The 14,694-nt window shown below is 35.8% G+C and overlaps 1 protein-coding gene across 4 annotated transcripts in view; it reads left to right on the top strand.

Annotated features, from left to right (window-relative positions):
- The window catches only part of LOC134529091 (polyamine-transporting ATPase 13A3), a 145,867-nt gene that overhangs the window by 33,616 nt on the left and 97,557 nt on the right, over positions 1–14,694 (top strand). For 3 of the 4 annotated variants that reach the window (XM_063362814.1, XM_063362813.1, XM_063362818.1), the window contains exons 3-5: positions 4,458–4,625; positions 8,829–8,893; positions 12,816–12,937. In XM_063362814.1, coding sequence (XP_063218884.1) covers positions 4,458–4,625; positions 8,829–8,893; positions 12,816–12,937 — 355 coding nt within the window. Of the gene's footprint in view, positions 1–4,457; positions 4,626–8,828; positions 8,894–12,815; positions 12,938–14,694 lie in introns of those variants that run through there. The other variant, XM_063362815.1, reaches the window with a different exon arrangement.

Below are 14,694 nucleotides of genomic sequence, written 5' to 3'. Positions count from 1 at the left end.
TGATTCCATGCATATACAGAAAACGGTTGAGAAAATTATACCATGGGATGTTGCAGGTAGCTGGTCATAAATTTCCCGGTTATGACTTGATTTCCTTGAAACTGTTAATGGTTGTTTTTAAATAAAAGCGTTTGAAATTAAATTTGCAATTTATTCTTCTCCAGTTGAAAATACATGTCTGCTACACAATTCCATAATGTGTACGAACAAAGAACACTTTTTCCGATTGCTACTCACAGTCCTTTGCCTTCATGAAAGAATGTTCCTAGTGACATAATGATCTCCTAGGTGCTGAAACACGGAACTGTCGGTGGACCATCTGGCCACCCTGGGCCTAAATTCTAGTTACAAAGTCCAAAAATATATATACATAAAAAAGCTAGAGCTACATAAAATGTGACATGGCTCAGTCTCCAGACGTGAAATTGTCCACCTCTCTGTGCTCATAATGTGTTTGTGAGCTGCCACCCCGCATGAATTTTCGGCACAGTTCTTGGACGACGACTGGCGAGTCTACACAACTGCCTGCAGCCGTGCAGGCAGGAGACAGCCACGTCACATCACCGACCAATCACAACATACATCTTTACGAGGACACAATACCATGTAAAATACATTACCCTCACATCTAGAAGTTACTGTAAAAAACAAACCTACAATTTCAAAGTTCATTTATGATTGGCTGGCACAATACCCTGATCATTTTACTGTTCTTCCATGGGAGCTAACATCTGCTGTTTTTCCCATCATAATAATATATACAGAAAGCATCAGAAAGTCTCAGTAACTGATTAACTGTCTGGGAAATTGGCACTGCCGTGTCATGCACCTGTCTTTCATCCTTTCTTTTAGAAAAAAAAACAATATTCTAGAAATGTTAGAACATACTTTGAAATACACACACAAAAATATAGTTATAAAAATAGCATTTAAATAAAATAAAACACTGCAAATCACACTTAACGTAAATAGTAACCTAGTCAACATTGTAAAAATAGGTAAAAATAGTTATAAGGCTTTTATAAATAAAAATAATTAAATATGCAAAATATTACAAAAATATTAACAGCAGTAAAATAACAATCCAAAACTAGGTAACAATAATCTCTTAAAAAATATTCTGAAAAATAGGGATGCCACACACTGGTTCTATTTGGTTCTCTGGCAATTCACACACGCTTTTTCAAAGCTTTTAATATGATTTTGTGAAGCACTTCTACTCACTTGTTCCCAATATTTGGCAACCGTTAAATGAGTGATAACTTTGAATGACTTGAGAATCTCCACCACACCATGTTCTCCATCTTCTACGAGTTAGATTAATATTGTTACTATTTTTAATGTGGGGGAAAAACTGATTTCGTAAGGGATAGCCCAATTAGGTTTTATTACAGTTTTATTGATCACTAATATTTACATTAGTAATAAATAATTTTACTTAAAATGTCTGATCACAAGTCACTAGCACTTAAAAAAGTTAATTCTCAAGTCACTCATTGTCTGTCAAGTTACACAGTCCGCACTCCTCACTGGGCCGCACTTCTCGCCGCACTCCTCGTGGAACTCACGTGGCACACCCCGCGGAACTCTGTCACCGAACTTGTCGTGGAACTCAATCGTGGGACTCTGTCGCCAAACTCTCGCTGCACCCGCGGCACTCATGGCACTCACATTCACAGAACTCGCCACTGGTTCACGCAGCTCCCTTCGCTGAACTCTCGCCGCACTCTGTCGCCGAACTCACCGCGGATCACCGTTGCGAGGTACTGTCGCCAAACTCTCGCCGCACCCACGGCACTCATGTCACTCACATTCACAGAACTCGCCACTGGTTCACGCAGCTCCCTTGGCTGAACTCTCGCCGCACTCTGTCGCCGAACTCACCGCGGATCACCGTTGCGAGGTACTGTCGCCAAACTCTCGCCGCACCCACGGCACTCATGTCACTCACATTCACAGAACTCGCCACTGGTTCACGCAGCTCCCTTGGCTGAACTCTCGCCACACTCTGTCGCCGAACTCACCGCGGATCACCGTTGCGAGGTACTGTCGCCAAACTCTCGCCGCACCCACGGCACTCATGTCACTCACATTCACAGAATTCGCCACTGGTTCACGCAGCTCCCTTGGCTGAACTCTCGCCGCACTCTGTCGCCGAACTCACCGCGGATCACCGTTGCGAGGTACTGTCGCCAAACTCTCGCCGCACCCACGGCACTCATGTCACTCACATTCACAGAACTCGCCACTGGTTCACGCAGCTCCCTTGGCTGAACTCTCGCCGCACTCTGTCGCCGAACTCACCGCGGATCACCGTTGCGAGGTACTGTCGCCAAACTCTTGCCGCACCCACGGCACTCATGTCACTCACATTCACAGAATTCGCCACTGGTTCACGCAGCTCCCTTGGCTGAACTCTCGCCGCACTCTGTCGCCGAACTCACCGCGGATCACCGTTGCGAGGTACTGTCGCCAAACTCTTGCCGCACCCACGGCACTCATGTCACTCACATTCACAGAACTCGCCACTGGTTCACGCAGCTCCCTTCGCTGAACTCTCGCCGCACTCTGTCGCCGAACTCACCGCGGATCACCGTTGCGAGGTACTGTCGCCAAAACTCTCGCGGCACTCACTGTCGCAGGACTCGTCGCGGGCTCATGCGGCACCCGTCGCTGAACTCTCGCTGCACTCCGTTGCTGAACTCTCGCCGCACTCACGGCACTCACCAGTCTTCACCGTTGCGAGACTCTCTCGCCCCAAAAACTGTCTTGGAGGCTGGCATCGTTGCTTAAGTGGTCTGTAGCGCCCTTCTCGAATTGTCGAGAGCAGCCATGACGAGTCACGTCATCCCGGGGCAACCCGACGCCGAAAGCGTCGAGAATAGGGTCGCTCGTTCACGCGGAGGCCCGCAGAATTTTCAAGGCTGCTCAGCGATAGATAACGGTGCAGAGGCAGGACGGAGGGGGGAGGGGGAAGGGATGACTCTTGTAATCCAACCAGGCGTGCGTGGTATGCCTTACAGCAGTGGGCCGCACCTGACATGGCCAGCCAGCCCCCAACCTGTCTGCGTTCATAACAATATCTACCATGTAGGCTCGCTTGATGTCTTCGCTGACTGTACATTAGTTGCCAAGAGTGTTGACAAGTCAGTTAGCAGGACAGCTTTGATAAGTGTGTATCTACTCATTTTTTTTTGGTCAATCAATGATGATGCATGACTTAAATTTTTGAATGTGCAGGGATTTTGGTTATTCTATTAAAAAATTAAAATGCTTGTTTTTTGCTGCATGCCATTATGGTAAAATAATTCTTTACTTTTGTAACTTTTTGTTTATTTTAAATTTTACAGGGATGTTTTACTCTAACAGCCTGTAGAATAAAGCCGATTCACCAGAACTGTAGATTTAATACACCATGCTGTTTTTACTATGTGTAAAACCAGCTTAGACTGGTATTTAAATTAGGTTTTCATTCGTCAACTGTTTTTTTCAAACTGAGGCCTTTTTCTGGAATAATTTATTGTCCTTCACATTGGTAAACGTAGTTGTCTTTCAGCACAACACTTAGTCCAGTATTTTATCTTATGCTTTCTTTTTTTTTACATTTTCTCCTATTATTCAAACTTCCTTTGGATATTATTTTTAAATAAAAATTTTTAGTAGTTTAGTTTTCCTTTTCAGTCAGACACACTATATGTTCAGTACCAAAGTCAGCCGTAATCTTCTTTAATCTATGTATTCTACCCAATGCTTCTAGCCTTTTTTCCATTGTTACAATGCTTTTACATTTTGTTATCATAAACACTGCTTCAACTTAATCTTGTACTCTAGCTCATTGACTTGTGAAAACACGTGAATACAACTGAACCAAATCGAACCTACAGTTGCAGCTAACATGACATGACATGACAGATGGTGTGTGTTAAATCACAGCAGGGACCTGTGTATGTCGCCTTTCAACTCCACCTTGCTCTGCGGCATGGCTTATCACATCATCTGACACAGTCCCAGCAAACATGAAGTTGTACAGTACAGATACAATTGTGCACACCTACTAAAACAATAAAACTGCCGGTAATTGTTCTGCTTATTTGTTTCTTTGAACCAATCCAGGTTTCTCAGAGATCTGATAGACTCTACAAGGATCTTCAGTACTATATTTTACCAAAATACACATTTACAGGGATGTGCTCAAAGCTAGACTTGTTTTAATGTTTCTTTTGTAAATTAAATATGGTTGAGATTTTTTTATTGCCAATTAGAAAATAAGTATTTATCTGAAGTGATGATTGTAGATGAGATATTGTTGACAGATTTACAATAATTTAATAAATGCCCCTTGTAAAGAGGTATTTGTAAACTTTTGGGATTGGGAAGTTTGAAAACTTTTGTATTGTGTCTACCTGTATGTCTTGTTTTAGATACCTGAAATGGGTTATATTGTAATATTTTTTTAGGAGCTGTATGGATACAGGAAAGATGCTATTAGAGTGGCAGTAACATGGCTGTTTATATTACTAACTGTCGGAGCTCTTCGTTTAGTTTTTCATTGGTGGCCTCATTTAATGCTCCTTGCTACTCACAAGAAATGCAAGCTGCCAGAAGCAGAAAAAGTGCTTGTAGTCGTAAGTATTTTTACATAAGTAAATATTTTAGATCCCATTTTTAACCAAAAATTATATTTAATTTTTGAAAAAAATATTTCATCTGTATTTTTGGTACTTCTATATTGCAAAAACCAGGTGAGCCTAGACAGTGTGCTAATTTTGAAAGGTAGTTTCTTATGGGAAAGTAAGAAATAAAAAAAAATTCAGTTAGTTTACACCCCTGAAAATTAATTTCTCAATTATTGAATTCATTGAAGAAATATTACTTTATGTTAATGCCTATATCAAGTATGTCCAAATGGTGTCCCATGATGGGCAGTTTTGCATCCTGCTCACTTTATCAAAAAAAATATAAACGTGGCAGCAAAACAAAATTACAATTAAATTATTATTTTAAGCGTGTAATAAATCCCAGTCAGTCATTGTGTCACAATAATGTTGATACTGTGGTCATTTTTGCAAATTATTAATCAAAACTAGTTTCTTTCCTCATTTTTATGAGGAGCCACCGATAACTACTAGTACTCACTCTCAACTACTGCACCCAGTTTAATCAATGTGTACAAACTTTCAATACTCATGACATCTTGTTCTAAAGTACATGCATTTCTTAAATCTTTTTGTTGCTGTTCCACTTCGGTTGTTGTTTTTCAGTCATGGGTACTACTAACTGACAAATTTAGTACTTAGCACAAAAAATCTTGCATAGCAAAGGATTTTATGAAAAGTTGGAATATTTTGACAAATATAGTAGTTATTTGGGTTTTATTTTGTGCTTTCATCACTGTTGTGACTTTACATCAACTGATGTTTTTTTTTCATATGCATCCTTTGTTTTGTGACATTTATACTTGTTCGTTCATCATCAGTATACTGGCTGGTATACTAGGGTGTATCTTCTTCGTGTTTATGTTGAAACTGAACTGCAGCTTTTCCTGTAAAGTGAAACCAAGGTGGAACTACCCACCAATGTGTGCTTCTAATAATGATTCAATATTAACTTGCATCACTGTCCTCATCTGGTGGTGAGATGTGTCACTAGAAGATTCAGTTTGTGAGTCACTGTACTAAATCAAATATCACTGTCTTTTTTTTGTACACGCTTCATTAAAACAATGTTCTAATAAAATAAACAGGATTAGAACTATCACACTACACTACAATACAATATTACAAACAATTTTTCCACCACTTGCAACCAAACTTATGAATGAACATGATAAAAACTCAACTGCTATCTAGAGCAAAAACAAACATTAATGATTGAGCGAAAAATAAAATGCATTATTTCATAGAGAATCACTATTAGGATAAGAAAATATGAGTAGAGATGGGTTATTTGAAAGAGATACTGGGGCATGATAGTATGTAGCAGCATTAGTAACAATTGATAATTCTAAACTATTTTGTTACCTACCAGCCCAAAGAGAAACTAATACCCTAATTGAAAGAATTTGATGTTAGAGGTTTTTTTATGGTCATTACACAACTGCACAAGTATTTTCAGGGTTTTATATTAGTGGAGAAAAAAAAATAAAAGAAAATTTTGGGGTTTTTATGTTAAGATGCTGAAACAATGATTGTTTATCCATAAAAATTAATTATTACTAGACTTCATCTTGCTAACAAAAGGTATATTTACAGTTTTACTTTTGCCACTTTAACAACGCATTGTTCATTTAACCATTCAAACCACAAATGTGGTTAAACCGACAGAGAACATACAACAATGTAACAACCAAACAAAGCACAGTAAAGTAGTTTAAGTCCTAATTCTGTTTTTAGGTATCACACAGCCACAGATTTTGATTGTTATTACTGCATTAAAAGTTCATCAAAACCAGGGATGTTAATTCTGATGAAAATTATGTAGGTAAGAAATTGAGAAATTCTGCATCTAACATCTCTACATATTTTATTGAATACTACATACAACATACAATGGATTAGTAATCCTCATATACATTTAGGGGGTAGTTTACAGTGAAAGTACTCTTTCGTGCCCAAACATGTGCATCATAGCTCAAAAGTGAAATAATATATTTTCTAGTTATGTTAACTTTAAAAGTTTAACATGTAGAATTGCAATTTTTAAACAATATTTAAATTTCATGCAATGGAATCTCAGGATACAAATATCTATAACATATACAATATAAGTTTCAAAGATCAACAACATACACATTTCATTCAACATTTATTGGAAATAGATCAAAGTTCATTAAATGGCACAAAAATGATCTTAAACCTTTTACTAATAATATCTAAGATGACAGGTATGTAAATACATACTACCTTAAATACCCTTCGTATGAGCGAATATCCTCAAGTTGAGGAAGCTCTGTATGCTTGGTTTAAGCAACAAAGAAGCAGACATGCCCCTATTTGGGAGATATTTGAAAACAGAAAGCCCAGTTTTTTTTTATTGTAAAATGACCAACAAAGATGATTTTCATGCCAGCGATAGTTGATTTGAAAACTTTATAAGAAGCAGCATGGCATTTGTTTCTTGTAAATGAGCGGAGGAAAACTATCAGCCAACGAGACTGAAGTTTCTCAATTCATTCAAGATTTATACGCCAAAATCGCCGAACTAGGCGCTAACGCCCAAGCAATTGTAAAATGCCAATGAAACAAGCCCTAACTGGCGGCAACTCTCAATAAAAACTTTTGTAACGAAGGAAGAAAAAAAGTGTTTCAGGAAGGAAACTTCATAAAGAGTGTATGACGTTAATGGTGTACGCAAATGCCGCTGGAAGCCATATGTTAAAACTCTTAGCTGTGGGTAAATCCAAGTCCTCATGGGCATTTAAAACCCGGACAAAGAAGAATTGAGAGTTAAGATGGCTGATGGTTACATAGAGGCTTTGTATTTTCCAAAAAAATTGCACTGCACTGATTTAGCCGATGGAGCAAAATTTTATCAAGACTTTGAAAGCACATTACAAGACTTTGCTTCTGATTGATATGGTCAATCAATCTGACACAGACATCACTTCAATCTTGAAGGGATTTAACATCAAGGATGCCATTGTCAATGCAGCATTTGCATGGCATCAAGTCAAGTCAAGTCTTAAACTCTGACAAAATCTTGGAAAAATATTAAGCCAGAAAACCCACGCCTTCCAAAGAAAGACGACAGAAATATCAAATCTGTAGATAATGACGATGTTATTGAGGCTGCGCTTACACTTTGTGATGAAATTAACATTTCGCAAGAATCTGCAGAAGACGAGATGATAACCTTTCTTCTGATCTGACAGAAGAGGAGATAATCCAGGAATTTACGGCTCATGTTGTTGACGACCTTATTGAGAAGGCCACGGAAGTGAAATGCACAATCACGTGCGATGAAGTTATGTCGGCTGCAAACACTTTGATCCATTGGTGTGAGGAGATGGAACTCGACCACGAAAACATTTTAATGTTAAAAGATATTAAAGAAAAGGAAAGCCATGACAGACTCTTTGTGTATGAAGAAACAAAAAAGATTACAGATTTTTTTAAGCTGTAAATTTATACTGTAGGTACATAGGTAATCATTACAAATTTTTTTAATATTATAAGAATTACTGTACGAATTTCTATACGCTTTATTTGTATATTTCTGTATATGTAACTACATATTATAGACATAAATAATAAATTTGTATATTTCCTTTGTTTAGAACTATGACTATTGAGTTTTTTTTTTTAATATTCTCAGTGGCCATAAAATTTGTACTCGATATTGTAACAATATATATACATAACAATTTAAATTTTCCTGCCTTAGAAGTCAAAATTCAGTTTTAAAAAATCAACCTTGGGTTATCTGACATTTTTGATAATCTAACATCCCTCGGTTACACAACTGTCAGATTATCGCGAGTCAACTGTAATCAGAAAAATAAAAAATTCTGGGAAAACTGGTAAGAAGCAGGGAATTTAAAAATTCTAATTTGGTAGTCACCATGACTCTTCGTAAAATGAAATGTAGGTAATAAAAACTATCTCACAGAAACCATACTAGAGTTCATTTCAGTATTTAATAGTTCATTTTTACTATTTAATGTTACTATTGAGCTCTCAATATTTTTTATTGAGTATTCATAACTATTACTTGTTCATATGTTTGTTAGGTACTACTACCTATAAATGGAAAACTGTTTGAGGGTACCAATAACCTTTTTAAAAAGTTGGAATTTTTCTGCTGTAAAATAAATGTTTTATCTATTGCAGGAAAAGTATCTGAAATACAGATTCTATTACGTGAAGACTGTACATACACTTATTGCCGACTATAGGTAAGTATTGTGAATTAAGGCGATTTAGACTTTGTCATGTTTACTGGTTATTATTAATACTTGGCATATTTCTAAACTTGTATGTACAGTAGTTAGTGACATTAAACATAATTAGTAAATTTACATATAATATGTTCATTACTCCACTCATTTTTCTGTGGATTTGACTGGAAAATTGAAGTAAGTTGACATTTTTACTGTAGAGATTAAAAAATATATTTATGTATATATATGTCTATATATATGTCTATATATATGTATATATATATTTAATTTGGAAGGTTGTAGTTATTAGTTACGATTTTTAAAACAAATTTATGATTTTTTTTCTGTTTTTACTCCAAAATTTTGTCATTTTAGGCTAGACCACAATGTATTTTTTTCCCCCATGGGTGTGATTTTGTACATTCAAGACAATGTTGCATTTGTTAGGTTTACCTTTATAGTTTTTTGTTTTGTTAAGGATCAGAAAGGCTTAGTCAAGTGCATTTCACATTGGTTTCAATAAGTTTTGACAGTCCTCTTGGAAAGTAGAGCACAGTTGTGCTTCTGATCACTAGAGCCATTGTGTTGATGAAAAAATCAGTATTTTTAAACAACTTATAGTTCCTCCAAGTGTTCCCAGACTGACTGCTAAGGTCAGTATGCTCCATGTTAATTTGAATGCATGCACATGAAAATAAACATCCTTAGGAACATACTTATTTGGCAGTGCCGCCATCCAGCCAGTGTAGCTTTAACAAATGTGATGCAGAACAGCACATTTTCATGCTACACTCATAACTTAGACACACATTATCACCATGGATAAGATATTGATATAAATAAAATAACTTTGAATCATAATATTTCAGTAAATTGTGTACAAAATTACTTAGTGTTGTGCATGCATTATATGGCAATCACATGCAATAAATTCCAATACGCATGTGTAATGCCTGTGAACATATTGTCTTGCTCTTCTTGGTCAATGATTAGGGACCTCAAAAAATGGTAAATAAAACTGACCAAATATTGTGTTAACTAAAGCCAAAATATGTGAGAAAATTAGGTGTAAAAACACACAGGCTGTGTGAAATGTCTGTGTAAATACCTAAAAGCGATGCAAAAAATCTGCGTGCAAAAGTAATTTCTAAAAGTTTGTACAAAATTTTCATTTTTGCCTTTATTTCTTAAAATTGGTTTTTTGTACCCTCTGCTTCAATATGTAGAATTTTTAATTTTGTAGTAACAGTTTCAAGTAACTGAAACTATCCCCAAAAATCTCTTGAAATAATTAGATTGAAGAGGCTGCGCTGTCTTCTTAAGGTCGTATGCACCGATTTCCCTCCCCCTTCCCCTCCCACTTCTCCCCCCCGGACATCCCCTCCCCCAGGTTGTGTGACGTCGGCACTCTCCCACCTGCATTCGCAGCCCACAACTGAAGCGCCATCTATGTTTTTTATATAAGGGTGCGAGGCACTAGGCCTCGGGTCTGTCGCTTCGCTGTCGCCTGCTGGTCGTCTGGGCTCCGTCATGGTCGGTATTTGACTTCTCGTTGATTTTTGCATGTTATAGCCATGTTTGGCGAACGTAACGTAACAGGCTCTGTTCCCAGTCAAATTTGTGTTCTTGTAGGTGCGTCCATTTCTAGAGCTAACGATTAACCATTCACATAGTCTTGCGTTGGGAACAACCCAATACCTTGCCGACTATAAACTTTCCTGATATTTGTTTTGCAATGTGGCCCCGCGGAATTGCCTTCCCGTGGCTTGGCGTTTTTCCTGTTGCGATTAGCCTTGATTGAATAATCTCTCTGCTCATGCCTTCTTTTTGCAACGTGCCAAGTTAAACTTGTAAGGGTGCAACAGCCCTTGTAGTATCCTTGTTTGTCGTCTTGCAAGTATGAGACGTTCTAACATAATTTTTCTAGTTTAACTATGTTTGCTTTTGTATCACCGTCTCATACGCCGAAGCCCAACCGACCAGGCATGTGTGAATGCGCAGACACACGACGTCGTGTTTAATGTTTGAAAGGCCATTCTGTACGTTTTCAGTATTTATTAACTTGTTTTAATGAGTCGTTTTTTCTTTGCAGCACCTGCGTGTGCTTGTAACTCACCTAGTTATGAAACTAAGTCGTAGTATAATGTATAATTTTTGGAGTATCAAAGCTAGCAAGCGCAATTGTGTACATATATATGTATACAAATGAAATACTTGGTGTTCGCATTGCACGTTACATGACACTTTATTTAACTGCTTCTTACAAAGTTTGCTGTTTGTTTTGTGATTGCCATTATAAAGTAACTATATTTAACTTGTTAAACGCAACCTAAGAAGCTACTGTGTGTTCCATCCAGCTGGAATCATTCAATTTAATTTTGTGTCTTCGTGCACAAGTTTGTAAGGTGGTGCATCTCGTACCCACCACACTGCAAGATCTACATCTCTAGCCCTCATAAAATTCAACCAACAAAATAACATAATTTCTGCTGAAACTTGCAGATAAATGGTAAGATAATAAAAAGCAGCATACTAGCTCCTATCATCTGACAAACAGTGCAGAATATGCACAATAAAATTAGCATAATTAAATGAAACAAACGGACACTGTGAAACATTATATAAATCACAAGGTTATATGATTTTTCATACTGTGAACAGTTACATCCTGGGCACTTAAACTATAAAGTTACCAAAACACAAAGTGTAAACAAATAAAACAATAGGTTAGTTTAGTATTAATATTCACTTTTTTTGGCAACATCCGTTAAACAAAAATTTTCTTCTCTCAAGAAAAGACCAACCACATGTTTAAGTGTCTTGTCATGTGCCAATAAAGGTTTAGCATAATAAAAGTTATTATAGTTTAAAAAACTACAAAACACACTTTTAAACTAAAAAACACTTTTTTACTAGTGACACACTAAAACGTTGAGTTCCAATATCCACCTCCTGGCTCCATCATCAGATCAGTTTGATGCTACCAAATTATTGTAGTCATCCAGATTACATATACTTGCAAAGTTTCAAATCGATACAACAATTATAAGTAGGTTTAAATCGACTTCAAAGATTTGTTTACATAGTTTGTTAGTTAGTTACAAGTGAAGCTAATAAAACTGTTAAAAATATAAATTAAAATTTTCACGAAATTACCAAAGAAATTAGGATAAGAGATGATGTGTTGCTACTCAGAGTACATGTCAGTAATTGGCGATACCATTTATGTATCAGTCACTTAATCACACAATAGCATTCAGACATCTCTTCCCAGTAGTCTCGGTTTCTGGAAAAAAAATTGGTTGTCTGTAAAGTTCGTTTACGGACGATAGTTTAACATGACATAACAAAATATTGATGAAATGATTGCATACTTTTATAAATAAAATTGAATCATTTTTATTGAATTATCACTATTTTGTATGGATACAGAGGAGTGAAATGAAATCTACAATTAAATTGATAAATTTACTTTTATTTGCACTCATTAATTCAAATATGTTTATTACTTTAACGAATTGATTATTTTAACTATAACTTTTATACATGTTTGCTATTTAATTTCTTCCAATCTGTGTTATTCTGTTAAGGATAGGACGATGATAGGAAAAGTAGGAAACGAATGGGAGTGTTTCAAGTTTAATATGCCTCGAAAAAGTCAAATCGATGGTTGTTCCAATCGAGTGGAAGAGAGATAGATGCGGCGCAAGCGTACAATGAGTGTAATGGGACACAGCGTAATGGGACAATTTGCGTTACGGGACACTTTTTCGTACGTGCAGCCGGCGTTCATCGATTTATTAGATGTTATTTATTAGAAGTTATTATCTTATGGTCTGTGCTACATATTAACAGTGATAAGTTTTTCTTTAGTTATTTAAGAGTGCCTCTTTTACATTTTTTCGTTAGTTAATGTGTATGTAATGTTTGTACTCAGGACACTGGAGAAAATGTGGGACAAGCAGTTCCCGGAGAACTGGGATGACCATGCTCTTGCTGACGTGGATAGCACAAGTGACATTTTCCTTTCTGTACATCATTCTGGGGGAACCTTCAAAGGTAAACTAAGCTAACACACATTTTTGATAAATGTTAAAATTCATTTCTTGCAAAAAAATTATTCCTCCTAATGACTAGCTTCTTACAATTTTTAAGACTTTTTTAATTTTAATGTTGTATTGTTTTTATTCTTCATAGAAATTAAATTCCATATTTTTAATAAAAATAAGAAAATTTATTCTCATTACAGAATGTGTGTTTGTATCTGTGTGTGCATGCATGTAGCTCTTTTTGCACTGATAATGAAAGAATAAATGTCTAATACATAACTAAAACTTTTTTTTAGTAGCAACCAGTATTCCTGCACTAATCAAGCGGCTTGTGTTGAGATTTGTTTGGTTTGATTCCAGTTGTTATGCTTGGCTGTCAAATCGCATTATTGCATTACCGGCATTTTTAGTATTTGGCGTAGAGTTTATTGTTACTGTTGGTTTTAATTTCATTACAGTGTTTCCTTTTTTCTAGTGGGTTACATTTTACATTTAACATTTCCTAATTCACATTTTTACATTTAGTATTCCAATTAAAATTATATTAATGTCCACTAAACCGGCAAAATTCTAATTAGTCATGGCCTTGGTTCCGAATGTGCTGGATTAAATACATTTTTATTGTTCGTGTTAGATCGTAACGGCAATCATGTAAAAAAAAAAAAATTAGTTTCTTGATTTGAAATTATATTAACTCCTCGAAGCAGCATCCTGATTTGTTGCAGGAAAACAGAGAGCTAATCGAAGAGCGCTATTGAAATACATTTTTTCCACAAGCGTGCATGTTAATCAAAGTGATTTTTGTCCTAACCATTGGAAGTGTGTTTGCTGAAAGCCATTCCAATGAAGACACAGTTAAAGTCAATTTGCAGTATTATTTATTTATTTATTTATTTATTTATTTTATGTATTTATTTATTTTTAATTTGTTACATGCCCACCAACAGTTGTTAAACTTTTGTGGTGGGCACGACACATATAAACAAGTACACAGTTATCACTGCCAATGTATGGATTCTCACCATCGTCGGTACTATTTCAGACAGAACGTCTCAAAATAGCCAACACACGAGGCCAGAGTACCAAACATTAGCGGTAATAACAACAAATGTAAACAAACATGGGTAAACAAAACACTCAAAAATAAAATAAACATAAAGGCAATAAATAACATAAACACATAAAACATATATTATAAACAGAACTTAAAACTAAACATGAACAAGATACAAATGTTTATAACAATTATTATATGGATACAAACTTTGTACTTGGATTATAAAAATAATGCAATAAAGTGTTAGAAAAGAATTAATGTAGTAATTAATTCCTTATAAGCATTAATATTTGGTTTTTGTATAGAAAAGGATAAGCTAAATTATAGCCAATTAGCTAAGGAAAATTATCCAACTTATTATAATTAGAAATTAGTTTGTACAGAATATTATTTCTTTTGTTAATAGTGCATAAGGTAGACTTTAGTCGACTATGAAATTGTGGAACTCTGAGTCCATTGTTTTCGAGAATGTATTTACAGTTGATTAAAGAATTAAAACAGTTTTTAACGAAAAGGGAATCGAGAAGAGCTCTACAGTCAGCTAAAGGAACAAAATTGTCGGTAGAAGAGAATTATAAATTTAAAAGTTTCACAATTTTATTTTTAATGGATTCAATTTTAACAGAATCAGAGGAATTGATTGAATTCCAAATTATTGAACAATATTCAAATTCAGACCTAATAAAGAAAAATACAGAATCAGAATGCAA

The sequence above is a fragment of the Bacillus rossius genome, chromosome 2 (assembly GCF_032445375.1).
Source record: "Bacillus rossius redtenbacheri isolate Brsri chromosome 2, Brsri_v3, whole genome shotgun sequence".
NCBI classification, from domain to species: Eukaryota; Metazoa; Arthropoda; class Insecta; order Phasmatodea; family Bacillidae; genus Bacillus; species Bacillus rossius.
Note: the sequence above shows the minus strand (reverse complement) of the source record. Positions and strands in the feature narration are given on the sequence as shown.